This window comes from Cibotium barometz, chromosome 30, assembly GCF_041138505.1.
Source record: "Cibotium barometz isolate CiBa-2024 chromosome 30, ASM4113850v1, whole genome shotgun sequence".
NCBI classification, from domain to species: Eukaryota; Viridiplantae; Streptophyta; class Polypodiopsida; order Cyatheales; family Cibotiaceae; genus Cibotium; species Cibotium barometz.
In genome coordinates, this window is record NC_141075.1 from 9884360 (window position 1) to 9897709 (window position 13350).

The following is a 13350-nucleotide window of genomic DNA, read 5'->3' on the forward strand; positions in this document are numbered from 1 at the left end:
AGAAGGATCAACATCTTGTGAGGCAAGAGCTACATAGGGGTTAGGGTGCTCCACAAGGGGTGTGGGTGAAGGGGCAGGTACGGGGGTCCGAGGGTGCCTGCCATCCCTAACCACAACCCAACGCCGTGTGGTCTGCGTTGGGAAAGGAGCAGTTGGAGTCTCGGCATCTGCAGAAGGCCTTTGATGGGCAGGACCACGTTGCCTCCTAGCATGGCCCCTCGATTTGGGACAATCTCTAGCAATGTGATCCTGCCGACGACAAATCCGACGCTGGTTTGGTTTGCCTGCAATCTCCATCCTCTGGCAGTGAGATCCGTTAGGTCGCTGACGCATAACATGATCATCAATAATCGATGGATCAGGAACAAGCACAAGGACCCAGGGTACACCATCAAGAGTGGCGGAAACGGCCGCAGAAGCTGAGGCGGGAGAGCTCGGAAGGACTGGTACCTCTAGAACCTGGCCAAAGGATGCCCCTATGGAAGCTAAAAGCTTCCAATAGGACTGAGGAAGAGCAGGGAACCGTAGTGAGACCGGGATCCTCCGCCACTGGATCAAAGCCCACGTGGTACTGAAAGAAGAAAATCCTCCTAGGACCAAGAGGGAAGGGGCTGCGTGCCAAAGCCTGAGAAGTAGCTTCTGAAGAATGAAAGTCCACCTGGAAGAATGCGCGACCAAGCAAACGAGTATCCTAAAAGTGCACAATCAGCTCCGAAGGGAGAGCTGCTAGAAGCCATTCACGGGCCTGCGAACGAGAGGGGTGGGAACCATAAACTCTCGCAACAAGGGTGGTCTGGACCTCAAGGTCAATGTCCTGCTGAAGAGAGGTGAGCTTGTCTTGTGAAAAATTGATGATTCTGCCAGCCATTGGGGGTGTTGAGAGATTGGCTGCGGCAGAAGAAGCCATAAAGCCAATCAAGAAAAGTGGGCGGCCGACTTGAATCCATATAAAATTGCTACTGAAAAAGAGGCGGGTGCAGAGGAAGGGGGGCAGAGGCAGGAGCAGGATGAGGTCTTCATTGGCTAAGAGCCTATAATTAATAGCCTAGGGATAATAATGGCTAAAAGCTTAGAAATCTAGCACGGAAGGTTATGAATAAAGCAAGGGCCAATAAAAGCCAAGTTATTGCTATATAATTGACCTTGGGGGCACTTGGGAGTTATTGAGGTATCCACCCGGTAGACAGGAGGGCTACTTGGGGACTCTAGGGTGGACGGAATTCTATGGTTCCAGAAGTTTGGAGTCATATGGACTTATCATGTGTTCGATGGGGTGTAATCCATGGACATATTAGGCTGTAATATGTCATAACCATTGTCCTTTTAGATCTCTACTAATTGCATCGCGTGGACCTTAGGTAACCTTAAGTTCATTCAAATTTGGTGGGGTGAAAGGTAGCTAGAAGCCATATGTTGTCCTCAGGTTGGTCGAGGACATGGGACATATGCAGAAATTGATTGGGATATTTTATGCTTGCCTAAAGTAGACGCGTGTATGTATTGGTTGTGTGTGAAAACACAATCTCCGTTGTAGTCTTAGATGAGGATTGGACACGAAAGATCTTGTAGTTGGAATATTGTACCAAAAGAATATGTCACTAGGACTTGTTTGTGCATTAAGTTGGACTAGTGTTTGCCAACAACTAATGCAGGATGCCATTTGGGATGACTGTTGCGTTGTGCTGTGGGTCTGTGCTAGGGTTGTTACGGTAGAGATTGTTGCACTCTAAGATTGGATGTCCTATTGGTATTCAACTCTTGGATGAGAGTTGGACTGACAGTAAGCAATTGGATCTTTGTGGGAGGGTCTACAAGAGGAGTCTTACATTGACTTAGGTAAGAGGCAATAGACTTCTGTAGATGCTATGGATAAATGTTTGGATCCGGGGATTCGCTTATTTAGGCTTGTCTTCTTATGCATGCACGAGGACGTGAATTGAACACAAAAAGAGAAGTATGTTACGTCCTAGCATGCCTAGGGTTAGGGCTAGGGATATGGAATAACCTAGATTAGGGTTAGGGCATCGCTGGTCTGGTTCCCCTCGTGGACGAAGGACGCTAGCAAGATGAGGTCTAGATTGGGTGAGAGCGTATAATTAATAGCCTAGGGCTAATAATGGCCAAAGTTTATACATAAAGCAAGAAAGCTCATAAATAAAGCTTGGGGGTACTTAGGAGTTATTGAGGTATCCATGCGGTGGACAAGAGGGCTACATGGGGCATGCAAGACCTCATAGTGATGGAGTTGCAAGGTGGGTGGTTTGACCTAGTGATATGGGATGCTAGGTTGGGGCCATCGGTACCATGTAGGCTCGCGGCAATTGGACCTTAGGCTTGAGGGTGAGTCTGGAGGACTTTACAATCGAGTGGTGAGTCTCTGGCCACAATCTATGGTGTTCATGTGATTCGTACGATGTCCGGTTCCTTGTTAGGTTTTGGTCTAGGTGAAATGATCTTGCTCAACTAAGCCTTAACCCTAACCCTGTGTTAGCACCATCCCCTTAACCCCGGGTTATCCTAACTCCCGAGTCACAATCAATGCGATAGGAGATGTGGTAGGAAACACAACTCACACCCCAGAGATGTGCCAACTATTGAAGGCTTGGGAGTCAAATGCAAGGAAAGCAAGCTCTTTTCTTGATAGACCCTGCACAGCCAATGAGAACTTCCCGATTAACATTGTCCCAACTTGTAGCCAAGGCTCGTGTGGGCATAAGTGTGCCAGCTTGGCCAAGGGTTGGGCACCTTTTTAGCTTAATGTGAACCATAGTTGTCAGAACATCCCAATAGAATGGAAAGAGCAACTCCCAAAGCATTTTGAAAATGAGAAAAAATGAAAACGAAAACTGATCCTAATGCATGTCATCAAGCCGTGTCATAGGGTTAGTTGTATTTCATAGATAGGCTTACATGTACACAAATAGGATTTTGTGCAAGATTACAACACGAGAAAAAATTATTTGAAGGTGCACTACAATGGCAATGACACAACTGCACTTGCGGTGGTGCTCACGATCTTTCTTTTGATAAGTAGGTAGGACATTATTTTCACAATTGCAAGCTCAATAATGTAGCCTTTCCCAACTTGCCAACCAACGCTTCCAACATTGCTGTCAACAAGGTTGGAAAAGGTTGGCTGGCAAGTTGGGAAGCGAACTTCTCAATGAGGTTAGCAACGGCTTCTCCGAGGCAAAAAGGTGAGAACGGGGTTGGGACCTTCACAATGCCAAGTTTTGACAGCTATGGTGTACATTAATTGACTTTTATGACACTTTTGTAGAATGTGCAAAATGCTGGCCGACTTGTGTTAGTTGGACACGAATTTGCTTGTAAACAGATGCCTCTAAGCTCCACTTTAATCATTAAGAATTTGCACCCTGAGCTCCTTGAGGCACAAGCAAGGAGAAGGATCTGGCAGCCAGTTTTTGTGAGTGCGTTTGCAAGTCTTTTGCTTTCCCCTCTTTGTTACTTTGACAGCAGTAGTGGTCTTATAGTTTATATCACAGCCTACGGCTATCAAAATTTTTCCTTCTAAGTTTGTGTTGGTTGCTTGACTAGGGATAGAGCCGGTAAGTTCAGGAGAGCACACCCAGGTTTGGGGAAAGATTAGATTTGTGTCCTATGATACATGCAAAATTTGCTTTTCCAGTATCGTGTATGTGCTAGGGTCTAGGGAACATAAGCGTTAGGTTTGGATATCCTAATTAGGGTAGAGTCTAGGGAACATAAGCGTTAGGTTTGGATATCCTACTGGTTGAGAGTTTCCAGCTTTCTAACATGGCTTTTGGTGATCAGATGGCGGCCTTATTGCGAAGAATGATGGCGAATATGGCAAACATAAGTGACTTTCATGACAGTTTTCTAGGGCTTTGCAAAAGGCTGACTGACTTGTGTTAGTTGGATATGAACAATCAGTCACACATATTTTCTGTGTCAAGGATTAGGTTAGGTGTTTCATTGTGTCTGTAATTCTTTTTCTTCACATCTCTCACTGTTAGCGCTAGCAGTGTTACAACGTAGGCAATTTGGTTTGATGAGGAAAGTCACTTTTAAGACGTAGAGGCCATGCGACTGAGGATAGGTATAGTTGTAGTTGCCCTAGATGTTCTGGCTGGACTGTCTGTTAGGACCACTCCCCTGCTCCTATTGATCAGGATGAAGGATCTATCTGCCAGCTGTTGTCATGGGAGTTGCAGATTTGCACCGCCTGCTATGCTAACAGTGATACTTCACATCGTGGCTCTTGAAAGGGTGTATGCAGATAGTGGCTAAATAAGAGAATCAGAAAAGTTAACTGCACGCAAATGTGAAGATTCCTACATTTTATGGAGCTTTTTCTCAAGCAAAGAAGTGAAAGACACATCCTGTGGTTGGGGTTTTTTTTTTTTTTTTGACAGCTCTGTTATACACACGATTTTAGTACTTTATCAAATCAGTTTGCTTCTAATCATGGGTAGCCAACACAAAGTGGCAAATGATCTGTGTTTACCTGTTTCCAGGATGAACTGCGCCAACGCAAAGAGGAGGAGATGGATGATTATTGCTCACAGGTAACATCATGCAGATGCGTGAAGGAAGTGAGATTATTCAAATTCTTTTGAATCATGACTGTCTAGCTTGGTTATTGTGAAATTATGAATAGGTACCTGTCAGACATCTGGTTTTCATGGTACATGGAATTGGACAAAGACTTGAGAAGGCGAATCTTGTAGATGATGTGGGTACGTTCCGGCTTACTGCGACAACTCTTGCTGAACAGCATCTTACTGCCTATCAGCGAAACAGCCAACGAGTTCTGTTTATCCCATGTCAGGTGAAAGCAAGTCAACTCTCAATGTTACATTTTGATGTAGATGCCCAACATTTTTCAAGAGTGGTTTGAAATTTCCGCACTTTAAGGGATTATTGGTCATCTTTCTGTTTGTATTTGATCTGCTGCATCTTTTCTTTGCTCTATTCAGTAGCCTCCTTATCTCATATGGAAGAAATAATAGAGGTTTAGAGAATTCTCAGTAATCTGGCTGTGCGCCTGCCAAATGGAGAAGTATCACCAAGAAGTTGGCACGGAAAAGCCCGGTCATGGACTCCTTGGACCAACACAGACCAACCAAGATAGTTTGGATGATGCCATAGGAGATGTGGGATGAAGAATGCTGGAAGAGGAAACCCCCTCATAGAATTTCAGGCTCTCCCTATCGTAGTGAAAATGCTACCGTGGAAGCGAACACCTTATAGATATTTATTATTATTTTAGGCAACAAGCCACCCTAGGAGAGTTGAATAGGTTTAATTCTACAGTTATTACCACCTCTCTGGCTCTTTTCTTCAAACTTAATAGAAGCCACCACATAAGGTGCCATGACATTTGTTTCAGGGCCCCATATAGTGTTCTTCAAAGAGTGTCAAGTGCTGCAGCTTTGCACAAGAGTGGTGTTTATTCCTTATAATCGTTCTGCAAAGTGAAGCAGTTTTCATTTCTCTTACATCTTGTTGGTGCCTTTGCAGTGGCGAAGAGGCTTAAAACTAGGGGGAGAAGAAGCTGTTGAGAACTGTACTTTGGAAGGAGTTAGGGCCTTGCGTACTATGCTTAGTGCCACTGTACATGACGTGTTGTATTACATGAGTCCTGTATACTGTCAGGACATCATTGATTCGGTAAGGCACAACCTTAAAATGCTTGGTGTTTTTTTGTATGCTACGGTTCTAAGTTTTGGACTTGGGACCTGGGTCCTGCATGCCTACAGTCCCAGTTCCTACTACTTGAACTAGAGCCGGCTGGCAAAGTGCTTGGATATATTTCATTGAGATGTTGAAAATGAGACACATTGTGCATGCTGTTGATGTCAACAGAATTTGATGCATGCTTAACATTTGTTTAGTTGTTTGTGTTGTAGGTAAGTGGACAATTGAACATGCTTTACTGCAAGTTTATCAAACGGAATCCAGGCTATGATGGAAAGGTGAACTATTTTCAAAGAGCTTTTTTTTGGGACCTAATCAGAATGGTATAGTTGATGTAAAGTTTTTAGTTCAAAACTGAAAATTTTGTTTAAGTTTTTGCAACTATCCCCCATGTGACGAAGTGGAGGGAGCTGGCTTTTGAAGTGAATAGACAGAGGATCCACCACCAAATCTGCCATGTGTGGACAATCCCATAGGCAGTGTCTCTAAGTCTCCTGCGAGGCCTCACATCAAATGCACTGTGTGGACCACTTGCCAACCAAGTACTGCTGCGAGGTTGCAGTAGGCTAGGAGCCATAGGAAGAGGGTCATCTTCCGTGCCTGGAAGCTTTCTTGCAACAATCACCACCACAAGTTTGAGAGAAAAACCTGAGCGACGGCGAGTGTCACCAAAAGAAGGCCATGGGGGTGCCGTCAAGTTCATGGAGCATAATGCAATGGCCGAGTCGAGCCGTGTACCAGAAAAGGGATGCCGGGAGACTTTTTTCTTTCATGGGGGCCTTACCATGATTACCTGCCAGGATCCCGCTGAAGAGGGGCGATTCTCCCAAAGCCACAGATGCCATGAAGGTCATCCACAACTTTGAGAGCTTAGGGATCAATATGCCATCAGCAATTGTGGAAGCCTACTACCCTGACCCATTCTGGGTGCCACGGCTAGGTAGCAAGCGGCCAAAGTCCCCAACTGAGAAGGCCTTCCCTCCCCCCCCCCCCCCCCCCCCCCCCCCCCCCCCCCCCCTCCTCGTTCTCCTTCTTGCATGGCAAAGGCTGCCCAGAGGATGCCATGCCGTAAGAAGAAAGCTGGATTATGTGGAGAGGCTAAGGGCGGAGTCAATGTCGAGGCTAAAGTGTGTCCCGCCCCAGACATGTGGTCTTGCTATTCGGGCTCTGGGGGGGGGCGGGGGGGGGGGGTTCTTTCTTGGAAATGGAGCCATGTGTCACTGTTTGGGCCGGCCCCGAGCATAGGTGGCCCCATGCTGTGTGAACGGGGTCCGAAAAAGTGAAGAGAGGGGAGGCGAGTGAGAATGTTCCACAGCAAAGGCTATCGAAGATGCTCCTCCTCACAATAGGGCAGCTCTTGGAAGAGGGAGGGATGAAGGGCCAAGCTTGCACAATGGAGTCGCAGAGAGGATCTACTTGATGCCGGGCGGCCATTGTCCTCTGCCGGAAGGGGTGTGGGCTTAGATGCAAGTCACGGTTCTCCCCTGCCATTGGAGACCATAGAGAATGAGCTTCCTTAGAAGGGATTGACTCTGGGTGGCTGGATCAATGAGGCTAAGGCCTCCCATGTGAGTAGGCTGGACAATGACACTCCATGTTGGCCCGAGTTGCCTGTCCATCGCTACTGGCCCACAAGAAGTTCCAAATGAGTGCTAGATCTTTCCAATGGAAGAACGAGAGAACACCCAACACGAAGCAATGCACCACATGGTGGCTAGGAGGACTTGGTTAGCCACCACCACCCGTCTAGCCAGAAAGAAAGAAAGAAAGATATATTGAACGTCTACTAAAGACTAAATGGGCCTATGAGACCAAAGTGATACAATAATGTCCATGGCATATCTCATCATGGAACGGAAAATACAAGAGAATTAGGACAAAACTATCTCACTGGAGTGATAGAAAATTGTCATGGAAATCTCATATGGAATATTAGGAACATGAAACATGAGAGGAGCTTCGGTCCCCATTAGATGGTACACCACTCTCCACAATATCAAGCATGGGGCTAATGAGTATGGCTGATAGGTCTCCCTCAGCTACGTCACATGGAAAGGTAGCTCAATGGCGATGGAGCATGTCTTGGATTTGGAGCTGATGAGGGGATCGTGGCCGACGTCTAGGGGGCCGAGGGCGTCAAGCATGCTGGAACGCGGAGGCCCGGTCTGAGGTAACTCCTCTCGGGCGAGGTGGGTCCGGAGTAGCCTGAGGTGGGTCCACGAGATCCACTGTATGGGTGTCCTCCTTTTGGGTTCGGAAGAAGCTAGTGATGGTTTGCTGGAGAGGTCATGGTGGCTGGGGCGGATGCTCTCTCAAGAAAGTGTCCTTGTGTTTGCGGAGCTCGAGCAGGACGAGCCCTAGGCATGCTGGTCTAGGAAGTCAATGATCCTGGAGAGTGGGCCGAACCCCTCATGGAATAGACAGTGAAACCTCTTGCAGATCTCATAGTATACTGGGCAACGACATATGCAATGCTGCTCTGTCTCAACCTCTGTGTGGCATAATTGGCATTTCCTCTCCTCCCTGGGTCTCCGTATGAGCTCCCCAGCTTTGAAGATGTGCTCAGCTCTTCTTGTCTCCACTCTGAGGCAGTGGGATGAAACTCGTATCTGGCCAATTGCAATCCTGATGGCATGGGACACGTGAACACTTGGGTAGCCCGATTGCTAGATGAATGCATCCTCAATGAGCATGAGGAAATAATCTCTGTAGAAGTGCATCTTCGGTGGGAGCTTCGAAGGTGTGATCCATACGCAGTTGGTGTAGAGGTTGAACCAGATAATCTAGTTGGTGTCTATGATACATGCAGTAAACCTTCACGCAATCACAAGGGTAATTGTACCATGGTGAAAGGCAATAAACTAGATACGGCAAGTTAGCGAACATTGCATCCGAGGTGACCGAGTGTGAGTGGTCAAAACGCGAGGTTAGAAGCTAGAGGAGGATGTGGGGTTACGACAAGTTGCTAGGAACTCACATTCGTGCTCGGGGGATTCCGTGGAGAGAGTCTCAGGGGTTTGACGTGTGCGCAAGAGCTAGATCGCTTATCCCGATTAGCAAGGGAGCCACACGTGAGAAAAGGGGCTAAAGCCTAGTCCCTAATTGGAACCTATCAAGGGAATAAAGGAGGGGAGGAATGGAGTAAACTTGCCAATGCCGCAACAGCACAGAGGACAAGCAACCCGGCCATACTCACTTGACAGAATCACCAACTCTTCCATGATCCCATGAGTTCACATAGTCAGTAATTAGAGTCACCAACTTTTCTGACTGATTAGAGTCACCAACTCTTTTCATACTCACGGGACAGAGTCACCAACTCTTCCATGAGTGTAGTATAACATAAGCTAAGAAAAAATCACAGGCATAGAGATCCTGGTTCTCCATAAGCATGCCTGCGATAGATAGTTTTACAGGAATTTCGGCCGATGATAGAAATCCATAGAGAAATCCTTGATCCATAAGATATCCATTTATTCTAGAAATTCACTATATCCGAGAAAACAGGGAGCCAAAAACATACTCCATCCCAGTAAAGGGAGTGATAGAGCTGTATATAAAGCTTAAGAATCACCAAGCCAATGATAACCATATGGATGTGCCAAACCATTATATATGTATAAATCGTCGAGCAAAGATATGCCAAAAACTAGAGTCCATAGTCCTTTGTCATATCCGTATGAAAAACCATGTAAACAAGGCTTTTTAACCATTAATATTGTTTACCTATGGTCATACAATGGTTAAGGATCCAAAACTCTTACAATAAATTGCAAAAAACAACAACTTTGCAAAACTCAAAGAATACTTAGCTTTTTTTTTTGCTAGGTTCACCATGAAGCCAAAAGAAATATCTCCTCAGCATGCATATAAGATATCTTGAGAGATAGCTTGTTAGACATATATTAATTTAGTCCGAGGCACTTAGGCCTAGACCGGACATTACTAGTGTGTGCACGGGCAGGGGCCTAGTGGGCCAAGGTCCGTAGCTCGGGGGTTAGCCAAGGAGTGCGGGAATGGGAGCTAAGAGAGCACTTCTACCTTTTGCTTGATTGGGAGGTGAGAAGCACACACATGTCATTTTCTTCCTCTTACATAGCTCCATGTAGTTTTCTCATAAACTTGATTTATGATCCACAATAATCCATAGTTCGAGGATAAAATCTGTGAATCCATAAATCCTTAGACCAAGCTGTCTACTGCTCATGCGTCTGACACATGACTGCATCCATAAGCTCGATAGCAAAACTGTTGGTCAATTGTAGTCCCCAATTCGGATCTTTTCTCTTTCTCATTGTTGGAAGAAAGCCTGTGCTTCCGAGAAAGCCTATGCTTTGATACCACTGTAACTGACTGGCAGCCGGAGCAATAGACAAACACTTCATATACAGACAGAGCTTTGAAACACAGCGGAAGAATCACAAACAATACACAAACACTGCACTAAATTGGAACGGCCGGCCCCCGTAGTAGGAATCTTCTTTATTCATAATAGAAGCTTTTACAAGATACCACGGTGCGGGTGCAAACTTCCCCCTTATTTTCCACAAAGCATCAACAAATCTCTTGCCCAGATATCTATCCAGTGACAAGATAAAAACAGCACCAAAAGCTATAACTACTCACTAATTTCTCGGGATTCATATTGTAAATTCTCTATTATCCATGAACATGGGTGTTGGATACTACATGTAGCCATGGAATGTTTATGGTTAAGCTTCCCATGTATGTGTATGCTAGTTGTATCTACGAGATCCTGGCTGCATAGAAGCATGTTAAGCATTTGATGGATCTTGGAGAACCAAATGCAATATATAATGCCATGGATATTTGATGGATCTTGGAGAGCCAAATACCATAGCCCTTGTAAATATCAAGTACATATAAATAGATGGGGTTTCTTCCAAAATATGTGTTTAAATGCATACATTTGTGTGCATGGCTTATTTTTATTTGCGGGTATTGTTTTGTTTGCCTGGACAATGCTTGTATTTTATTGCAGCTCATGGATCTGGGGACGCCTGGATTGCACCCATGAGTTAGTATGTTGTATAACCTGTCTTCTAAGGACGATAATGAGTCTCCACAAAATCTCCTCCAAGATCTCCAAGAATTCTTTCTATGCTTCCCCAAGAGGGTACAAGTTTCTTATATACTTGATGGGGGTCCAAGCTTTTGCCTTGCCTTGCTTTTGGTTTGCCTCTTGCTTTTGTTTTATTTTCTTGCTTTTGCTTTGCGTCTTTGCTTTTGTTTCATTAAAAATTAATAAGAGTCAAAGTTCTTGATTTGTGCTTTTACAATCTTCAGGGCCTTACTTTTTGGCCCTGGAGCTACTTTTTGAAAAAGCGGCTTTTAGCTTTTTGATCCAGTTCGTTGTCCTCTTTCCAATGGTGTCCTCAGCTTTTGGTCAACATAGTTTGACATTTTGCTTTTTCTTGCCATTTGACCAAGATTGGTGCTTTTTCCTATGCCAACCTAAGGATCCTTGTTCCCATGTGTCCATCAACCTGTCCAAGTGTCCGGGCATGAGTTCCGTCATGTGAAAAGAGCTTGGAGGACCAAATAGTTACATCCATCCTGTCCTTGTCTCTCTTGAAGTCACGAAGGAGAATTGGTGTATCCTCTCCACTCAATTGCATAGAGGCAGTTGCCTCCCAAAAAGTGAAGATGTTATTTATGATGCTCCTATCCCGTATGTAACCTGTTTGAGTGCCATGGGTAAGATCAGGGAGGTGAGGCTGAAGGCGCAAGCTGATGGCCTCTGCTAGGATTTTGTAGGCTGTGCCAAAGAGCCTTTGATCATGCATGACACCTTTCTTGAAGCCCCAATTGGTATTTCCATAATTTGTGGCTTCTTTCACATGATAGGCCATGCATGTCCTTGCTGAATGCTTGCCATGTGGCCAATTACTTCTCTATGTTGTAAACCCCATTGCCTCATCACCTTGTTCCTTCAATTTATGCCTTTCAAGATCCCCTTAGGCCTTTCTACCTCACATTGGCCACCTCAACCATTGGTTAAGCCCTCCAGAATCCCTAAATATGAACTTGTCCCTAGGGGAATCCCATCAGTACAAGACATGTAACGTAAGTGAAAAACTTTTTTTGATCCCTACAGAAACGTACCCAATCTTGTTATGTTTGAGCATTTAGTGTGCAAGTCAACTGCAGTCATCTTGACGCATGCATGCATCATCAGGCAATAGTATTGTGTGATGAGGCCAGGCTTTCCAATGATGCTTAAGAGGTTGCTGCACTTTTTTTTTCCGTCAGTGTTCCTTTAAGGAATTTTCTGTGTGTGATGGAGAGCTTTGCTCTGACTATATGTGCCACAGTGGCAATTACCTAGCAGTGTGAAAGACCTTGTAATTTTTATTCTTTCTTGTAATCATTGGTCTGGTTTTAAATATTGCAGGTTTCAATATATGGACATTCTTTAGGGAGTGTTCTTTCTTATGACATTCTTTGTCATCAAAACAAGTTGACTTCAACTTTCCCAATCAGCCAAATAAACAAGAATAGTCAAAATATTGAAGCTTCTCCAAATCAAAGCAGTGGGGGAAAGGTTGATGCTGCAAAATTTGACAACATTGATGAGGATCCGCCAGCAAAATATCTTCATGGTCAAGAGGTTGCGGTAGAGTCCCTTGAAAGCAACACAACTGACAAGGAAATAGAAAGCTTAAGAGATGAGGTAAGACATGCCGGTTCTTTTATTTCCCCTATTACTATTAGGCTTTCTTTTTTACCTTTTTTGTTTGGAAATAATAATTGATTTCTATTTCACTTGTTTGGGCTCTTATATACAAACGATGTGGCATTGTGCCAATGTTGTAATCCGTATACATTTCTCCTATCCCATATTGATACACATTTCTGTTTTAATAACTACCGCTGTTACATCACAAGGAGTGACATAGTCCCCCCTCCATTTAAGTTGAAGATGCTTGTAATAATTGAACGTTCAACCTGTGGTGCTCCAAAAAGTGTCAATTACTTGCAGAATTTGGTATGAGGTTTTGTAAAGAAAGTATACTATGTAATGTGTGATTGCTGGGTCAGTTTGCCGTCCCGACTAACAACGCAGATCCAAAAGTGTCAATTACTTGCAGAATTTCGTATGAGGTTTTGTAAAGAAAGTATACTATGTAATGTGTGATTGCTGGGTCAGTTTGCTGTCCTGACTAACAACTTGGCTGGTTGCTAACACCTAGATGTGCCATTGATCTGGCATGCTTCCCCTGGCGCCATGACACACGTGCTATGCCACCTGCCCAATGGTCATAGCACCTGCCCAATGGTCATAGCACCTGCCCAAGGCTGCAAAAGGTGTGGCAGGTAGAGTGACCCATCAAAGCAGAGATTCAAGTGTGTTGGCTTGAAAAGGAGATATTTGAGGCTAAAGTAGTAAGATATATATCTTTTATTTCGGTGTGGGTTTCTATAATGTTCTGTTCAATCATCCAGGGTGTGTGACATCCTTGTCGAATCTGCTCTGTTGATGGGTCAGAACTTTATTATGCATGTGATTCCCTTAGACCCATCGTTTGATGTCAATAAAAGCCTTCTGCATGAATGCTCTCTGTGGATAGAGTTGGTAGGGTTACCTCCGTGGTCTATAGGTGATATTGCAAGTCAAATAGGCCCTGTTCTCTCTGTCCCAAGTAT

At 44.8% G+C, this 13350-nt stretch overlaps 1 protein-coding gene across 1 annotated transcript in view; it reads left to right on the top strand.

The window, feature by feature from the left end:
- SGR2 (shoot gravitropism 2 (SGR2)) overlaps positions 1-13350 on the top strand; it is a 166948-nt gene that overhangs the window by 74054 nt on the left and 79544 nt on the right. Inside the window, exons 7-11 of the mRNA XM_086823869.1 lie at positions 4500-4550; positions 4643-4813; positions 5506-5655; positions 5895-5960; positions 12098-12376. Coding sequence (XP_086679995.1) covers positions 4500-4550; positions 4643-4813; positions 5506-5655; positions 5895-5960; positions 12098-12376 — 717 coding nt within the window. The remainder of the gene's footprint in view (positions 1-4499; positions 4551-4642; positions 4814-5505; positions 5656-5894; positions 5961-12097; positions 12377-13350) is intronic.